Here is a 20,417-nt window from a genome sequence, read left to right as displayed (position 1 = left end):
AATAATTAGTAGCAATACTTATATATAAAAGACAATTTTATTCAAATACAGAGTACACAATTATATATAATTATATATCTAATCTTTTCATCTGAAACTTCATGATAGACGCAAAACGTATTACGCTCCTTAATAGATCAATTTGTCCAAAGAACCATATATGATTGGATTATAAATAAAGTGAATAAATAAATATATTTTAACTGATATTTTTAATTTTGTTTAATTATATCAATTCTTATAAATTTTGTATGCATATTGTTTGGTAATTACTATGCTAATGAGTATTATCTATGTGTATAGATTTGAACGTAGTGAAAACGTTCTGATGAAATACATTCATTGAAAAACAAGATCTGGTATTCTGTCATTGTTCTGTCGATAAGATAGACAAATTCTTGATCAGAAAGAAGAAGATGTACCGTAGAAGAATATAAGCTGTGGTCAATTGATCGAACGATTGGTGATCGAGTGCTTTTGCTGTTCGGTAAGTGTGAATGTGTGTTGTATCAACGACAATTATTGTGCAAGTACCGAGTACTTGTCGAAACACGAAAGCTGAAAGTCGATAGTAATCCACGGTTCAGGAGAGTGGTATAAGGTAACGGTCCCTTGCTGCTTTCGTCATGTTGTCAAAATTGATGAGGAAGACAAAGTTGACGGGAGATGCTCACTGATATGGAGGTTGTTGAGAATTCCCTGGTCCGCGGGCCGCCTCTACTTGAAAGGTTTCCCGGAAGTTTTCACACGAGAAACACGCAAAAAGGTGTAAGTCGTCAGGCAACTATCGGCTGTCCTGTCGGCTTCCTGAAATTTTAACATCGGTATCACCTGATTCCCGACTTGACTTGCTCATTTCTTTTCCGCTGTTAAGTCTGTTATTTCTAGGTTACGCTTTTTACAACGATCCGCACCATTACAATAATAACTATTTACATTATTTACAGATCCATTGAGGTGTTCCCGCGGGATTTGGCGAGCTGGCGAAGCCAGGACGTGACATCGTACACTCGTCATTCTCAGAGGATACCGCAACACGTATCAAAATCAATGGTACCCTCGCTGCGCGAGGACAATATTTCGCGATGTTCTCGGTGTCTAATTTATGCACTGAAATATTGAGGAACAGGAGTAAAAGTTATACAGCTGCACATATACATGCAGAATGTAGCAATTTACCTAATGACAATGGATGTCCACCATCTCTTAGTAAATTATTGGATGAACTGTTAAATCCTAGTAAAGATATTGGTGATAGAGAAACTATCAACTGGTGTAAATGGTTAATAGCTAGTGGTCATACTCCGGAGAAGTTTGCTAAAACAGGTAAGCCATGTGTATTTTATTTTTTTAAACTGCACAGTATGGAAACTTTTTAAATCCGACCATATTCTAGCCCACTAGTTAAATGAATTAATCATTGTCAGTATTATCACATTGATCATATTTTTGACAAATATAGATATATTTTATGCAATGTATTTGATATTTTTGCATATTTACATATTGCACTATGTTATGATTATACTATATACAGTTGCTTCAAATATTATTCATGAAACATGTTTTTAAAAGATTATTTACTTTATTAAATATATTGTATATATAAATACATATTATATATTGTTATAAATAATATTTAATTTAAACGTTTAAACTATTGAAAAAGCAATACATAGAATTTATCTTTAAGATAAATTTAATCTAAGATAACTTAATAACTACTGCAACATAGTCTGATCATTGTTTGATACTTTTAAATAATATGCTTTGTTATGAGCATTATTTTGAAATCTGTGATATAAGTATAGTGCAATTTGCGTATTTGGCAGCAGTAAGATTACCCGTCAAATATATATTTATATAAATTGCTATATTTGTGAAAATATAGGTACATGAATGATCTTAATACACGAGAGAGTGAAGTTTATAAAATGTAACAAATACTTTGAAGTCAAAACAAAAATTGCCTAAATCAATAGTAATAATTTCAAAACAATATTAAGTATTAGAAAGTTTTTAATCTAAGTAAGAAAATTATATTTTTCAATAATGTAGTTATGCAAGCTTAAAACCTTTATAGTCTTTAAAAACGTACATATTGAAACATACATTTATAAAACATATATTGGATTAAATTTTCGTCCATCCAAATCAAATATTTATAAACATTTCAGTGAGAATGTATGATAATGCTACAACATGTGGACTGGTTTGGACACCTAATTTTGTAGCATATCGTTGTCGTACATGTGGTATATCACCATGTATGTCCTTATGTACAGAATGTTTCAAAAAAGGCAATCACTATGGCCATGATTTCAATATGTTTTTAAGTCAAGCAGGTGGTGCTTGTGATTGTGGTGACTCATCCGTTATGAAGGAGTCAGGGTAATAATTTTATCAAATAAAATTGCTTGATATTTAAGAAAAGAATGATATCTAATAGAATTGTTGTCCTAGATTTTGTGATAGACATGGCCCGAAAGCCGCTGTTGATAAGTCAGCTGCTCCTTCAAATTTAATGTGTGTGGCAGAAGCAATGATGCCTAGAATAATTCTTCGCCTCATACAACACTTACGCGAGAATTGGTATATCATATATCTTTCTATTTAATTATTAGAAGTATAAAAAATGTATAATGTGTGGAAATATTTTATTTAATATAGTACTGTGGGTCGACGAAATTATGAAGCTGCAATTCAAGATGCAGATGAATATCTAACAATGCTCATTGATTTCAATAAAATGGGTGCATTAATGAGGCATGTTATGACATCAGCTCTTACTAATCCACAAAAGTATAGAAGTCTTATGGATCCTACTGTATCAACTGGAGAACCAGAATATGATAGTTATTGCCAAGATAGTAACGAAATATATCAAAATGCAGTAAGGTCTTTGCCAAATCCAGAGCCACCTGATGAATATAAAGGTACATTTTTTCTTTTAATGTATACCTACAGTTGTAGCAGAATATATTTACAATAAATACTATATTGTTTTAGAGTGCGCATCATTACAAGAACATTTACAGCATACTACTTTCTTAGAAGAATTAATGTTTTGGACTGTAGCTTATCAATTTCCACAGAAATTAGTTTGTTTGCTATTAAATATGTTACCGGATCCAGAATATAAAGAAGCACTTACTCGTGCATTTGTATTACATTACAGTAGAGTTTCAATGATGCTTGAACGTTCAACAGACCCAGATACTTTAAGCAATAAGGTGGTCCATGTCAGTGTACAGGTCGGTATTATCCAAGAATAATGTTATATATATAACAAAGAAAGTGCTTGATGTGTTTGTACTTTATATTTCAGCTATTCAGTAATGAAAGTTTAGCATTGAAAATGGTAGATCAATTAAAGTTGTTGCATGTTATGGTAATAGCTTTAAAGTACATGATGAGTAAGATATTGATTCAAAATACTTTACATGGTGGGTAATATTTGTACAAGTTCTATTGAACTTTCGGTATTTGTTTATTAACATTAAATATAATTTCTTATTTTTTTTAGATCCAGATAAAAATTTTCATTATGTAGTAGACTGTGAACGACAAGTAATGAAGGAACACTGTTATTGGCCTATCGTATCAGATTTAAATAATGTTCTTTCACATAAGCCTATAGCTGTTAGATTTATGAGCGATGATACACTTCTAGAAATGTGGTTTGATTTCCTATCTATGTTTCAAGGTATTATTTAACTTTTGCACAATTGTAATTATAGTTACTTTTACACATAACAAAATATTTTTGAAATATTAATAAAATACTTTGTTGTGCTTATTCCTAGGAATGAACGTGAATCAACGAGAATTAAATCAACATGTTGAATATGAATCTAATACGTACTACGCTGCGTTTAGTGCCGAGTTAGAAGCTAGTGCATATCCAATGTGGGCTTTAGTTTCTCATTTACGTGGTCCTGAAAGTGCTGCTCTTACTCGTAGAGTACTATCATTTTGTCTCACGGCATTACAAGATTGGTTAGACGCCATAAATTTCACTCATCCAAATGTGGTAAATAATTAAATGTTTATTTTGTAATAACATATTATCTATTTTTTCTGATATGCAATTAATTAGTTGAATTAAGGTATCAATACTATTATAGCCCCGATATCTCTTCTTTTTGTTACAGAGTGACAGTTTACAAGTATCATTTCATCTACCATTGCATCGGTACTTTGCTGTGTTTATGTGCCAAGCTGTGCGTCAACAAGGAGCTACCCTAAATGATTTATTACCTCCTACTGATATGTTACATCTTCTAATGATGCATCCTTTACGAGTTCAGGTAAGTACTTTTCTCTATTTCTTAGTATATTCTTTCAATGTAGTTATGATGTGCATGTACAGCATTTTAAATAGAACTAAAATAATATTTGAAAATATCTATAAAGAATCATATTTTCTGCAGACATTATTATTTCGAATGTCATTGAGTACTTTTAGTAGAATTTCATTATGGCAATATGTGTATATGATATATATGGATATCGGTTGGCTTTTTTCAAATAGTTATTTTGTTTAATAAATCAAAATAATATCAAAAAAATACTTCAAGCAACGAGTAGGTTTACATTGAGTTATTTCAATAGCATAATATTAGAGAAAATCTATGAATTTCCTATTTAAACAATAAAATATAATTTCTTATAAAGTAGCAAGTATCGTTATTGAAAGTCTTATTGGAAGTAGGAGTGTAAGAAAATACAAAAGGAATTTAACTTTTGTGATATGTTGTTTTAAAAGAATTATACATGCTAAGATGGCACAAAAAACAATTGTTTAATGGGGAATTATTGATATATAATCAATTTTATAAATCACACTTATCAAATTTAAATGTAAATTAATGAAAGACATATGAAAGTAGAAATAAAACACAAAAAATAATTACGAACTATATCTTAGTAATACGCATATAAATTACATTCATACTACTCTTATTTCATTTGGAGCATCAATAACTGTATCTGTAGAAGGAGATAAATTAACTTGTAAATGTTTACTAAAATCATACGTAATCAATCTCATTGCTACAAATCCACCCGATCCTGATCGGCCTTTATGAAAAATTCCGGCACCTGCAATTGGAACTGGTGGATTTGATTCTACTGGTTGAATATCAATGAATGGTATTGTGTTTTGAGCAACGTCATTTTTTTTATCGCTTGGTGCAAAATTCAGGTATTGGAATGGTTTCGAGTCTGGTAGTGCTAGAAGAGGTAACCGAGTTGGTATATCAGGATTCTCAAATGTCACTTCAGTTCTGCAAATAATTATAATGCTAGATAAGCAAACACACATTTACAAGTATACAAAAATATGTACAAGACATGTGCAAATTTTACCTATTGGTTCTATCATGACTGATCCAGAAACTCCTCTCTAGCGGTTTTATTAATTTCCCAGTCGTGAAATTAAAAGATGTCATTCTTGCTTCTAAGTTTAATCGTGAACCAATCATTCGGAACTTGAGTCCTGAAAAATAGGTATTATAAGCATGATATTTAAAAAGGGATATGAAAGAAACATAAATTTACACATAAATGTACCTGTCAAAAGCAAATTGTCATCAAGGACTAGATCATCTAAATCTAACCCCCTTTTTTCCCATGATAATGTGTGATAGTCAACACCATTTTTAACATTATTATCTAATACACTGAACTCTTCTATTGGTTTCCACCGTATAGAGGATTTATTAATGTATCCACGTGGCATCAATTCACCTTCCTGTATCTGCATATGTATTATTTGCTTCACTTTCTTGAACCTGATGCCCGTCACGACTCTGTAACAAATAATATTATTATTAATTATGAAAACAATGACATCTTAAGATATATTAGGTGCAGCAGAGTCTTCGTAAAATATCTGCTATAGTCAGTCACTTACTTATTGTTTGCTACATCAGATACAACTTCCCTTAGGCTGAAGTATCGGTCAGAGTTTACATTATTGTCATCACAGTAACAAAAACAATAGCTACAGTGCCAGAATAACCAACGCCACCAGCTATCTACTTTGGTTGTTCCTCTCTTGCAAGTATCTTTTTGTCCGAACAGTCGACCATTTTCATATTCTATGTATTCGTATCTTCGATCACTTTCCTGTTTCTAAAATAATTTATAAACACTTCACATACATTCTTATTATATAACATCTGAACGCAGAAAAATTTTCAATTTACCGAAGGACAAATCCACATATCGGAATCAATATATTCGCATTTTAGTATTCGACCATTACATTTCCGCTGTTGGGAACAAAATTGATTTTTGTAACATCCATAAACTTTTGAATATTCGTAATAAGCACAATTTTCTCTGCAACTCGAGTCCTTGTTTAAGTCCACTTCGTTCACAATGTATCCTTGGAACAACTGTGTTAATTTGGTGTATGTTTCATCTGTAACAATTGTTTCAGTTATATTCGTTACACATGTTACACGCGAAAGCAGTAAAATATACCTAATTTATGTGATCTCGCATCACATCTCCAGAGTTGTCGTGGAGCAAACGCCATGGCTGTTTTAACAGCCCGCAGAGTTTCCATCGTTCTCGTCTCATACTGCTGCTTCACCACTTCCATTTCTTCAGTGAAATTAGTACCTACATCAAGTTTATTATAATTAGAAAGCGAATTTTTCAATAATAATATACTATATTAGGTGCAGCATACTTTTATTTAAATAATAAGCGATCAGAATATTTTTTTTAAATATGATAAAATCGTGATTGTGAACTGTATACTATAACATAAAATTTTTAAACGTAGTTACAAAAGTTGGAGAAGAAAATAACAAGTTATGCAATATACAAATAACAGTCACTGCACCATACCTGGGTTATAAAGTCGCAGCAGCTTATAAGAGAATTGGATCATACCATAACCCTTGATTTCCGTTAGGGTTACCGTTGTATATAAATTATAGAGCAATTGCTGAAGCGACTGATTTTCATTACAAATTTGCGAAGCTGCTTCCTAGTGAAAAACAAATAGAAAAAGAAAATACAAAATCTATCCATATTGAACAATAAATTCTTAAATCTTTGAATTGCTAATTATCAAAGAAGAACGTTCGCTACTTCGTTGATCAGCAGAATTGGAAGTTCTTTACAACTCGTTTATTTATTTTTGTACCTGATAAGCCGAAACGAACAATTTTTCGTGCACTATCAGATCACCGATTCGAGTGAGGGCGCGTACAATTGACGCATTCGGATCGTGTAGAATTATATCCCAGAAGTCACTCAGCTTCGGTATATCAAGAGGAATCTTTCTGCCGACTATCTCCTGTTGCATCGTTCGAAAAACTTGGTACAGACCATCTATTCCTTTTAGTTCGTTTTCTGTTCGAGCCCATAACCAAATAGAACTCAATGCATTTAAATTTTCATAACCATTGGTCGAGAAGTTTCGTTCTAATTCGTCGCCGAATTTCTTAAAACTTTTTATGAGCCATAGGTACTTTCCACCATCTTCAAACTCGTGGAGCCTTGAGTGAAACAAATCTCTCTCTAATGTTTTCTCCAATTGCAACAACTTATTTCGCATTTTGTCGATCAATGTTGTATCGTATTTTATACCCATTGTCCCCCATATTATGCAGAAAAACAGAAAGCATACATGGATGTTTGGTATCTTCATTTTGTAGTCTATTTATTTGATTCTTGAAGGATTAAATTTTTCAATTATATATATATGTATATATATAGATGAACCGGTGCATAAGGATTTATATTTGATCCATTAGCGTATTTAATACCTGTATGGAAATATAAGATTGAAATTCGTGCTAAAAGAAATTATTTCAATGCACAATCGTCTGATAAGTTAAATATTTCAGTCAAGAGTATTTTGCAGACATAAATAGTCTGGTGTATACTCTTCTTACTTATTAATTAATTAGTATATTTTGTGATTCATTCCGTGCCGTGCGTCATACTGCTAATCCACAGTAACCATAGTAAATAAAGATATATTTGTATTTACTTCTTAAGCAAATTGTACATGAATGAAAATGAGATTCTATAGTACCGTAACTTCTTATAATTATCGTTTACGAATTGGTATGTAAATATCGTACTTCCTCCTCTAGTTCCCTGTTGTTTTTCATATGAAAAATGTTATTGATGGTGAGTCATGTTTAACAATACGAAATTAAACACTGTGACATAGCTGTCATTACTTTGACCTTACTTAAAAGTCTACTACAACTCAAGTTTCTCACGGCTCGGAATAAATCAATTGTATAGTGCAGAACGAGATTCCTCGTACAATTTGAAAAAAATACCAAAATAAAACACTATTCGTAATACGTAACGGCCTTGCAATCTCTGACACACTAAGACGTCGTATGTTTATAACAACATTTCATAATACTGTGCGTTTGTGCGAAATGTACACATAGATTGCTACACGCTAAGCTCAATGATAAGGGTCGAATGTACCGATTACATTGATAATTAGATACGTCAGTAATTAGATTAGAATTATATCGCGCGTTTCGTTCGCGGAAAAATTACCAAGATATATGATATCTCGCAGATTCGTTTTCGATTTATAATACTTTTTTATCTCCAGTAGGTCACGTTTAATTCATATAAACATGAGTCACATCCGCGTGTAACTATTAGCTCTTCCGGTGATTCAGACAATTTCGACAATAATCGATCGATATTTTGAGCGCCTGTCCTTCCATTTCGATATAGGCAATAAGTTTCTCATATCGTTGTAATGTCTTATAGAAAAATCTTTAAGAAGCGATACTTGTTTGTTTGGAAAAAATAAGTCGGTAATCATATTTGTCCAAATTTATAATAATTGAAAATTTATAAAAATCGGTTTCACTGTATTAAAAATAGCCTCTCTTAAAGTTTTGTCGTATCTATCGTAATCTTATTACATGTGCATATCCTCATTTAAAACGTGATTGGTTTTTAATATCGGTTGATTTAAGTTAGTCATTTCTGTAATATTTCTTTCTTTATTATTTATTCTTAATCCTCCGGAAATCACAGTTGATCACAGTGTTAAATCTAATTCTAAATATTTTAAAAAATTGTTCGTTCTTTACATTTAAATTAGTAATTATGTAGTTTATATACGTAAATATGTCTATATATTATGTTTTGTATTGATTTTAGTATAATTGAAGACTTTATATGTTTATACAGTTCTTTTCACAAAAGTAAGCATTGCAGCATAGATTTTAAGTTACTTTGTCCCTCAGATATCGACAGCGACCTTTGATGGGATTTTTACGATTGCATCTTCCGCACAGTTAAATAAATAGAGATATCTTTTGATATTCGTTGACGCTACATTGACAACTATCGTAACAAGTCACGAATTATATCTAATATTTATGGTTATCGAATTACAAACAGATCGATTTCGAAGGTGAAGGTTAAATTATTTTCATATATATTTTATTCGCAGATATATCAATAAATACCTTTTTAACGAATGTATACATGTACAAATGTGAAATATTATGTGACGATTTTAAAACGTACAAATATTCTTTCAACCGTGACGCATTTGTATTTACATACAGCACAAATCCTGCGTGCAAGTATTCAAGACGACACGACAGAACGATGTGAGAAACTTTAAGGCGGTACTGTTATTCGGACAGAATATCTGAGAACGAAATCCCCTAACGTTCTTATATTCTGTAAAATATATACTACACTTGACTAGCATCACACTATTTACTGATTACCCCAAATTAATATTCAATATAATCTTAACATTACTTTTTCCAATGGCTCTATTCTATTAACGAATGGAAAGTAACGTTTGAAAGTTATATAGGCCGTGAAAGGTTAGCATGATTAATTGAAGCGTTTCGACCGTAAAAAGCATTGAAATCTGGTAAACTATTAAAGAATCGTATATTATCCTTTTTTTTTTAATACTTGGATTATTAATTCTATGTTGTTTAGAAATGTTTCACTGTATATATCGTTGCACAAACATTCGCTCACTATAATCCTTTATAGTTGGAAATTAATTGATAGTCGTGTTTTTGATACTACGAAAATGTACCTCCGGAACAAACACTTTTCCTCGTATGCACAGGCTCTACTAAGAACTTTACGTTATTGTTCCCGTCATTTGACTCTCTGTGTTCCTCCCCTCTCGAGTTGAGTTCGTTCGAGGCTTAATGGTGTTACATATTTCTGCGCATGCTCCTCTTCATTCTCCCTCTCTCTTTATACTTCGTACTTAAATCATTTGCACAAACTGCATCATTGTTATTCCAACAGAAATGTTGCATTTCGTTCTTTTGCTCTTTATTGGACATTGAATGATTGATTTAATAACATTTTTTTGTAAAATGCACTCGTTGGCAGAGTAGACTTAAAATTTTTAAGTTTTTGTTGTGACGATCACGTTACAATTCTTTGATAATTATTTTTGATAATACAAAATTGGAGAGAATATAGCTTACGCAAGAGTTTGTTAGATAATTAAACAAATCATTGTCTATTTTCCCTATATCATTAACTTTATCAACTTTATTCTATATTTTTTTTACCGATTTCTTTAAAAAAATAAAAATATATATAGTACATGAAATAAAAGATTTTTCAAATAATAAACAATAGCAAAGTTATTGCAGTGTTATCTATGTTCGTACCGAGTGTGTAATTTGAATAGGTACAGATTGTCGGATGTCATTTGATCACTATGATATTCTCCCGTATGTAATACCCCTTGATAGTCACGATTAACTAATTTCTAACAGTACATTAACGGATATTTGAATCGCCAAAATATTAAATACTTCAAAATTTGTTCCATTTCATATAATCTAAAAAGATTTCATATAATCTTACAAATTCATAAAGTTAAAGGAAATTTTTATTTTTCTAAGTTTTTAGAAAATACATTTAAAATACGTATGTTCCCACTATTACGTGTCATTTTTTTTTATTGAAAATGTGTTTAAAAATCTAAAAAAACTTACTTGCATTTGGTTTGCCAATAATATGAGAACGCTTCTGCTAAGAATCTCGTCGGGAGAAGGAACAAAAAGCCGATGAATGCTTTTCAAAAGATCAGGGAGAGCATCCGATCTCGAGGAAACGCACGTTCTCGCGAAATCTTCTAATGTGTACCTCTCGTATTTGTCAGGCGCTTTCGAATACAAATGGAAGACTTTGTATAAATCGTTGATTTTCCCAACGAATTGATCAATCATACGTAACTTTTGATCCAGTCTTTCTTGTAACGGCATCTCAGTTAAAAGTTTAGCCACAATGCTGTCCAAACGCATATCTATCTGTTCTTGAAAAATATCAATCTGTTGCGATATTTTCGATATACGATTCTTTAATTCTTTCTCCATTCTGTGAACAAATGGCAAATTGTTGTCATACTCAGAATCTTTTGGACGTATTAAGTCCCATGATTCGAAAATGTCTATCACCACCTCATGTCCGAATTTTATTAAATCTTTTACATCAACATAACCAAATTCAAAACTATATGTAAATCGTTCTGCGCATAACATACAAATAAAAATAATCTTCAAATTAATTGTGGCCATTTTTTTAATTCAGTGACAACTGAATCGAGAGAAAATTAATTTGCACAAATAACACTGATCCGATCTTGTTCTTCTTTCTTCCTTTATCATTTGATTATCGAATTGTTTTCTTTATTATCACAAGTTTTAAAACTATACTGATCATGAGGATGGAATCGAGTTTTCGGAAAATTACTGAAGAATTAATCACACTGACACGAGGAAGAGCTCTTAGTCAGCTCTTCGGACGCTATAAATGTCCCTTCTTTGTTCATTGATCGTAGAATCGCTATGAACAGTACGAACTGACAACACAGCAGTGGAAAGTTGGAATTCTTTCCAGTGACGGGATTGGTTGATTAAGTGGGGGATTTACCATAGTCTACGAATCATGTATTCTATGGGAACCCGTCTTTTTTATATTTGTATTTCAAATGTTTCGTACGTTACATGTTAACAATATCATATGCATAAAAGTAAATAATAAATGTATATGAATATACATGACAATTATGACAAATAAATTTAAATCTTCATACAAATTTATTATAAGTAATCGATCACATATAGACATTTTACTGTCTTCTACATGCTTAGAACTTATTTTTTTTATTTCAACAGTATACCTGAACATTTCATGTTAAATAAAATTTTATTAATGTTAGAAAAAATTTGTATTTCATTTATTTAACTCAATGTATCATATTTAACAATTATTAAAGTAACTGAAATTATAGAAAACGAAACTTTTTTCAGTACCGTTAGCTTTTTTACGCATCATGCATACGTTAAAAAATAATACCTTCAGCTATGGAATGAAATAATTTCTCAATAAATACCTTTCTTTCAAACTTAGTTTTTATACTATTTTATACTATTTCTGCTGTGCTACATTATATATTATATATCTTATGCTGCTGTAATATATTGTTAACTATTGAAATAATGAAAATTAAGACAACGAATTTTTGTTTAGGTTGCCTTTTATGAAATTTTAAATGGATTGTGGGTGCGTAATGGTCTCCAAATAAAAGGTCAAATTATGACATACATACAGTGCAATTTTTGTAATTCGATGGTAGATGCAGATCTTTATCTACTTCAAGTTTGTGCAACAAAGCTACAACCAGATATTTTTCTAAAAACAATCGTTAAAAAGTAATTTTCAGTATCTTATTAAACATATATTTATATTATACATACCCTTTAAATTATAGTTATATTTGTCAATAATTTTATTCCATTAGGTTTCATATAAAACAAGAGATGAGTCTTTGTTTGTATAGAACTCAAAATGAATACATGGATGGAGAACATGACACACCAATGTTAGAAAGTTTTTTAACATTTCTAGCTATATTGGTTAATGTTCGGACAAATTTAGGTAAGTTCTTCATGCCATTTTCTTAAGTTCATTAATGACATATGGAATCTACATACATATATGTATATAAAAAATATGGTCTTGTTATAGGTTTATCTGATCCTGAAATGTCCCGCCTAGAAATGGTTACTTTATTATCTATGGGAGATAAAACCCATAGTCAATTAATGGAGTTAATGCCTGAACGTTCTGGCAGTACCCAAAATAGAGATTTCGAATCTGTATTAGCTGATGTATGTTTTATGTTTCTTTAAACAGAATACAATTTTTCTTTTTGTAAGTACAAATTGTAAAATATGATTTACAGGTTGCAGTGTACAGAGCACCTAATCTTGAAGCTAGTGGAAATATGCAGCAAGGAATGTATGGTCCAAAACCACGTCTAGTTTGGGAAGAATTATTTGATCCTTTACATGTTTTATTAAGAGCAGCACAAAAAGGAGATTTCCAGATGGCAATGGATCGCTTTACTGAATAGTAAATAAACTACATTTGAAAAAATAATTTAAAAAAACATAAAAACCTTGTACTATAGTTCTTTTAATATATAAACAATTATTGATTTATTTTAATTTTCATAATTTTGTCTAGTTCTTTCATTAAATATTTTGTAAATATTTCAGTGTAAAACAATCAGGAAAATTGAAAAATAGTGCAATTCCATGGCCACCATTTAGGCATCCTGCTCCTGTTTCATCAGCATATGATGATCCACGAATTGTACTACGATCAAGAGTTTTTCATGCTATGATTTTAATAATTTTATATAAGGCTGTGTATGGGCACAACATATCAGAGCATGTAATGGCACTGACTATTTACTTATTAGAAATGGCAGTAATTACTGCAGAAATACCTGATAAATCTGTAAGTAACTAATTATAACAGAATCACAGAATTATAAAATAATAATACTATTTCTTTTCATGTTTATCAGATGAATCCTTTGTGTCAATATAATAGTAGTGACGAATCATCTCGTATAATAAAAGATATGGATCTAGGTGGTTGGTACAAAAGTGATGATTTATCAGAAAATTTGAGGACAGTGATACCTCAAGTCATCTTGATCCAAGAGTCAGAACCAAGTAATTCAGATAGTAAGTAAAGCTATCATTAAATTACATTGGGTTACATCTTGCTACGTAGTTTTTGCTTTGACATTTTGCCATTTTTTTAGGTGATTTTGAGTGGGAAATTCAAGGTGAAATGGCTGAGGTTGGAACTTCACTCATGATAAATGATGCAACAGATGAGGGTTCCTTAGAAGTTTTAGCTCTTCCATCTTTAGATACTATTACTAATGACACTGGGTTACAGATTGCTTTGAATGCTTCTTTACCTGCTTTACCTCAACCAAATGGTATGGTTTGTTTCTGTATTTTCATATATTTTAAGTAATCATATAAAACACACTAGTTAAGAACAAGTTGTAAATTAAATATTTGTGCATTGATAAACTAATTCCATTTTTGTAAGTTTTATATATATATTAAAAACAAATAATCCTTTAAGATTCCTCTACATAAAATTCTTAATCTATGTTAGTACAGGGTACAATATATATCATATTTTATACATATATTATACTGTATGTTCTTAACTATAAAATGGATACTTTGGTGTTGATTAAATCTAATAATATCGCAATGATGTTTTATTCTTTTCTTAATTATTTTATAGACCAATTTCAAATAACTTTTGTACCTGAAGATGGAATTGTTACTATATCGGAAGCTAATAGTGAAGATGATTTAATACCTCTACAAAGAGCTTTGCCACCAACCACCGAAGAATCCATGGCCCTTGCCATTGAATCACCTCCTTTACTAAACAGTATGTTACTTAATCTTATCACCTTAACCATAGTTATATCCTTCTTATCAATGTTATGCATTCTGTACTGTCGTAAAATATGTACATACTCTGCTTTCTTCTATGTTAATCATATAAAAAAAGGCACTAATTTTATATAGAAAAAGACACTAAAACGAATGTCTTCTAATTAATATTGTTTTATATTAGAACATGTTTTCATAATCTTGTATTCTTTTCTCAATCTTTATTAACTATATACAGATATTGGTGGTCAACCTGCATTGCCACCTACACCTCAACGGCCTGCTGTTATGGCTGGCAATGAAATAGTTGCTGCACCCACAGTGTACTCAAGACTGAGTAATTCTAGAGTAACAACAACAGAAATTGTTCCATCTACATCAAGTTCATATAAACATTTCAAAAGAAGAGATGCTCAGGTAATGATTTACGTATATTCTAGTAAATCAATTGTTATATTTATTAATTTGTTATTTTATAAACTTTTTTCTGTTTAGGGTGGATCATTACAATCACAAACTGTAAAAGTAGACGAGAGTATAATCACATTATTGTTAAAATTGCATTCACAGTTATCAGGTGTCCCAGATAGTTATAACCCTGAACAAATTGCAATGTCAGATAATGAAGCTAGTAGCAGTTCAACCATAGAACCAACAGAATCGCGAATTGGCGATGGTCCGTTCTTTATCGCGCAAATACTGAACAAAATTACAAATTTAGATCCTATGTGCAAAGATGCTATAAATGAAGCTAGGAACAAATTATGGCCAAGTATGCAGGAAAGCGAAGATAAACAGCGAGAGAAAGAAGATCGAGAAAGAGAAGAAAGACGAAGACGGGCGAAAGAAAGACAGCAAAAATTAATGGCAGAATTTGCCAATAAACGAAAGCAATTCATGGAAAAAGCAATGGAAACAGGTAAAATATAAAAGATAAAATATGTATATAAGATATAATGAATTTGATGTACTGTATGTAAACAAAATGTAAATAAAAATTATAATGTTTTGTTTAGATGAAGCAGGGGTATCGGGTATGGATTGGGATCAAAAAGATAATGCGACTAAACTAACTAGCAAAAAAGAATACGATTGCGTTATTTGCAGTCAAAGTAGTCCTAGTACTGAAGATAATCCTATGGGTCTTGTTGTATTAGTTCAAGTAATTAAATTCATACAATTTTATGCATATAATTTCATTTTTATTGATTACTTAATTCTATATAAATTCTATTCTTAGGGGACAAGTGTCATTGGTCATGAACGACAGCAACCAGATAGATTGCTTTTACCTACTTCTGATGATGATCCGCCTATACCAAAGTGTGATACACGTGGTGCCTATTTTGACCGTAGAATGGATGCAATGGACCGACATTTTGATACTGTAAATATTTAACATATAATATCCATTGAATACAGTAAAACAATTTATATACATTCTTATTGGTGTTTTACAGATTTCGTTGCTGTTATCCGTTAATCTAGGTTGGGAAGGTGGTGTATATGTGCAAACGTGTGGACATCATTTACATTTAGATTGTTTATTGCCATATGTAAAGTCTCTGGGTCACCAACAAAGACAGCTTTCTCTCGCTGTAGATAGTGGCGAATATTTATGTCCACTTTGTCGACAGTTAGCTAATTGTTTTCTTCCACTTTCTCCTCAATTGGGGAAGCGTGGAACAATCGTCCGATCTCCTTACGTCCCTTTCACTACAATACTCCCAGAGATAAATAATCTTCTAAAAGAGGTACAACGAAACCCATCAACAGTAAGTATCTCAGGAACTTTGTTTACTTACAACCTTATATGTTCTTTGCGATTAACAACATATACATTCTTTATAGAGACGAACATTTTTGTCTGAGGCAATGCGTAAAGCAGTACAGGATATGACAAGATGCACAAATTCTAAGTGCCAACAACAACATAGTTACAAGAGTTTGTTCGTTTTCATAACTTCTATAGCACGAACTAATTTTGAAATTGAACTTGTTCAACGTGGTGGATCATTATGTATTCCACCACCTACTACGATACCTTTAAGGCCAAAACGTGATTGCATTGGTACATTTATTTTATTGTTGATGATACTTAAAAATAAGTAGGATTGTAGATTTTACATTAATAACATTTTCTTTCAAGTTGCACTTCTTGATGTTCTGGCAAAAAATGCACGTCTATGTATGATTTGGCCGGTACAACACACTTGGCAACAATTATCTGGTTTGCCTCCAGAGCCTGCAACTCCACTCGCTTTAACATTACACGAGGGAGAAGTCCCCTTACTTCTCAGAGATCCAACTGCTCTTCTTATACAGTTTATATTATTGTTACCTTTGCATGCCGATCAAGGTAAGTAAATAAATTTATTTGTAAATATTTTAGTGATTTCATAAAACTTAATTATTTATTTTCAGCGTATTTCTCTAGTGTAGTAAAAGTAATCTACAACTTATTGTACTATCAAGTTATAGTACAAATAAGCGGTGGTCTCACACAAGCAGAGAGAAATACATTTTTAAGAGAATGCATCGAGCGCGGTCCTATATCTTCTGAAACTATATTCTGCAAAATCATTGAATATTTCAATAATAGCCCACTCTACCATTCAGATACTGTTTTATATGATCCATCTACTTCATCATGTACACCATATGCACGGGATAAAATGCACAGTATCGAACAACAGGTAGGTATAAATTAGTTAATATAATTCATAATTTTCTTGTTTTCCTATATAAGATACTTTGTCACATACATAATTATATCATTTCAGATACAATTTATGTGTTTACCATTTTTACGAGTAGCTGCATTGCTCCGTTATCATTTATATGAGGAACCGTTACCTATAATTAGATCACCACAAACTGAATTTGCGAGATTAGTTCGTTATTTGGAATTAGTTACAGAAAATATGGATTGGAACATGTTTAACTCTGCTGTAGCTCTGAACTGGCAAGATAGCGAAACTAGTATATCGGTGCCCCGTATGTGGTGTGATCAATTCCTTGCTTTCGTAAATCAAAGCGATGCAGGCAGGTATTTAATTATGGAACAGCATGTGTCGTGGCAGGTACCCAAGTTACTGAGCCTTCCAAGGGAATATGAGAAGATTTTCACAGTATGAATATATATATAATTAATTATAGTTTATATATCATTTTATACTTGAATATTAAAGCCTTATAAATGATTATTCATTTTTAGTATTATCATGGAAGACAGTGTCGTCAAGGTCATTCAATTCCTCAGGAGATTAGTATCTGCTTATTGTGTGGTGCCATCGTTTGTTTAAAGCAAAATCGCAAGCAGTGGAATGTATGCGAGGTTGTTCAAGTAAGTACTTTATCTATATATATATATATATATATGCTTTTCTTTATATAAGCATAAAAATATATGAGTTATATAAACATAATTCTTCCTTGGTTTATAGCATTCGATAGATTGTGGAGGTGGAACTGGTATATATTTGGTGGTGACATCAACCTATATTGTAGTAATTCGTGGTCAACGTGTCTGTTTATGGGGATCTTTATATCTCGATGATTTTGAGGAAGAAGATAGAGATCTGAAGTAAGAGTCTCACTTTAATATCAGATAAGATATTGAAAAATTGCAATCTATTTCTTAATACATTTATATTGGAATTTTTGTTATATTATTTTACCTCTCTAGAGATATATCAATATTATACTGCATTTATTAATTTCTTTTTATAGACGCGGGAAACCTCTGTACCTAAATCAAGATAGATACCAATTGTTAGAACAGCAATGGCTAGCGCATAGGTTTGACCATACGAAAAAAACATGGGTATGGCATCGTGACATACTGTAACATTTTACAGCGTTGAAAAGTACTTACTCTAAAACGAGTAGAAGACTTTCAACAGGTTTATTTCCATACAATGCCTCGCCAAGAAATAACATCGCTTTAAGAATTAACAGATTGCTCTAATATACTTTATAGATAATTATATTTATTATGATGCAATGAGTAAGTAGACATAATATTGAATGAAAGTATTACGAGAAAAAAATGAGGTGAGAGCTGAATTAATATTGTTTATAGTCATAATACATGAAAGATTATATCCGAAGAAATTTATGTTTTGAATTACACATTGTACATTCTATTTAAGTATATACATATAAATTATGTCCTAATAAAAAAAATACTTTTTAGTGTGTAGCATTTGTACTTAAGACACGAGAACTATTCAATTCTTTTAGTCGAAATTTCGGTTACGCTAAGAATTAGATAAATTATATCATTGAGGATAAATATCATTATTAATGAAATCATAATTTTGTCTGTTAAGGAGAATTGAATTTATTGTGTGCTTCTTTTTAATGTAGGGAAAATATGGAAAGAAAATCCGTTATATCCTATAATTTATTATCATAATTACTCTGTTAATTACAAAAAATCTTGATTCAAAATTTTCTTTGCATCCGGATTATTCAGAAATAGAATATTTTATAATTCATTAATAAATCAAGAAAAATACTAAGGATTATATTAGATCTACAAATCTATAAACATGACAAAATCAAAGACTGAAGTCTTTATAAGAACTCTATCTCTGAATAAATTTAATAACAAGCTCGATTTTAAATCCCTGTATAATTTTGTTGCAACTCATAACACGTTTTACTCTGATTCTAAATTTATATAAGCAAGGTAGAAGTATTGATCATGCATGAATTTTTAATTAGAAGGTAAAGGGGAAATTGTCATGTTAAATTGGCGGAGATGTTAAGAAATAATTTTCTAGAATGATACATTAACTGTAACAAGAACGGCATGCAAATTATGTTTGGAATATTAAATTAACGTGTTTTTATTGTTATTCTGTGTCAGCAATGTAGTAGTAAGTGAGATTGTTATTAACACCATAAACGATATTGTAAAACCTTCTCTTGTAAAAATAGTTTTTGTTCTAATTTAATAATGTGAATTTTTCGCAACAGTTCATGAGAAACTATAGGAAATCATTCACCGATCAGTGAACTCGAGATTCAAACAATATTTGATGCATTATTTTTCTGTATGCATATTTATGGGCTGTGTATATGAACCTATAAACTCATTTTATTGAACGAACTATTTATCTACTCGCTGATTTTTTTTCGCACCGGTGCATAAATGCTAAGTAATTGTACTGTGGCAATTAAGTTGTTATTGTTTTTGAAGAAGCAATTTATATGCAAACATTTAACTAAAAACTGATCTTAAATCTTCGTTAGTATACATTTCAATGTTCAATAAATTAGTATTTATGACAAAAAAGTTTTCTGTTTGAGACTTCAATTTTTATGAAACTATGATTACACAGGCAAAAAATTGCTTCTTCCAGATTATAGATCACTGTAAATGTGTAATAATGATAGGACGCCACATAGTAGAATTACTGGTTAACTCAAGATGATCTGTACATAGTTAATTATTTTTACGAATGTCCGCTTATAATGTTAAAAATTTGCGAATAATGCATTAAGAAGTGCTAAAAAATAAATAATAATAGCAATTATCAACTCTGTTCAATGTATAAATAAAAGCAATTCTATTAAATGAAAAGATTGCCTTATAATCTATAAGCATTTTTATTTCTG

At 30.9% G+C, this 20,417-nt stretch overlaps 2 protein-coding genes across 11 annotated transcripts; one reads left to right on the top strand and one right to left on the bottom strand.

Annotated features, from left to right (window-relative positions):
- The first annotated feature begins 316 nt into the window (after positions 1-316).
- On the top strand, positions 317-20,395 carry LOC126916540 (E3 ubiquitin-protein ligase Ubr3). 8 transcript variants are annotated; one of them, XM_050722450.1, is made up of 31 exons: positions 322-487; positions 588-873; positions 948-1,326; positions 2,178-2,391; positions 2,464-2,592; positions 2,671-2,936; positions 3,010-3,254; positions 3,329-3,446; positions 3,527-3,706; positions 3,807-4,033; positions 4,155-4,310; positions 12,541-12,722; positions 12,812-12,948; positions 13,039-13,181; positions 13,256-13,425; positions 13,572-13,815; positions 13,886-14,048; positions 14,129-14,311; positions 14,632-14,784; positions 15,028-15,206; positions 15,285-15,708; positions 15,806-15,951; positions 16,030-16,176; positions 16,250-16,564; positions 16,641-16,860; positions 16,939-17,148; positions 17,214-17,485; positions 17,573-17,920; positions 18,007-18,135; positions 18,236-18,375; positions 18,522-20,395. In XM_050722450.1, exons 3-31 carry the CDS (start codon positions 1,086-1,088, stop codon positions 18,637-18,639), a joined length of 5,799 nt encoding a protein of 1,932 aa, XP_050578407.1. In that variant the 5' UTR covers positions 322-487; positions 588-873; positions 948-1,085; the 3' UTR covers positions 18,640-20,395. The 8 variants fall into 8 exon arrangements, with proteins under 8 accessions (XP_050578403.1, XP_050578407.1, XP_050578404.1 ...); XM_050722446.1 differs by lacking the exon at positions 588-873 and having other exon boundaries at positions 317-487; XM_050722447.1 differs by having other exon boundaries at positions 322-601.
- Positions 4,781-11,856, bottom strand: LOC126916546 (uncharacterized). Of its 3 annotated transcripts, none has more exons than XM_050722463.1 (9): positions 10,079-10,338; positions 7,166-7,790; positions 6,865-7,006; positions 6,493-6,633; positions 6,213-6,430; positions 5,918-6,138; positions 5,575-5,813; positions 5,371-5,500; positions 4,781-5,288 (listed from the first exon to the last, which is right to left on the bottom strand). In XM_050722463.1, the coding sequence occupies exons 2-9, from the start codon at positions 7,670-7,672 to the stop codon at positions 4,952-4,954; spliced, it is 1,935 nt and encodes a 644-aa protein (XP_050578420.1). In that variant the 5' UTR covers positions 7,673-7,790; positions 10,079-10,338; the 3' UTR covers positions 4,781-4,951. The 3 variants fall into 3 exon arrangements, with proteins under 3 accessions (XP_050578420.1, XP_050578421.1, XP_050578419.1); XM_050722464.1 differs by having other exon boundaries at positions 9,949-10,093; XM_050722462.1 differs by lacking the exons at positions 7,166-7,790; positions 10,079-10,338 and adding an exon at positions 11,004-11,856.
- Positions 20,396-20,417: the final 22 nt, after the last annotated feature.

Source organism: Bombus affinis, chromosome 5 (assembly GCF_024516045.1).
Source record: "Bombus affinis isolate iyBomAffi1 chromosome 5, iyBomAffi1.2, whole genome shotgun sequence".
Classification (NCBI taxonomy): domain Eukaryota; kingdom Metazoa; phylum Arthropoda; class Insecta; order Hymenoptera; family Apidae; genus Bombus; species Bombus affinis.
The sequence above is the reverse complement of the archived record's forward strand: the minus strand, read 5'-3'. Positions and strand labels throughout refer to the sequence as shown.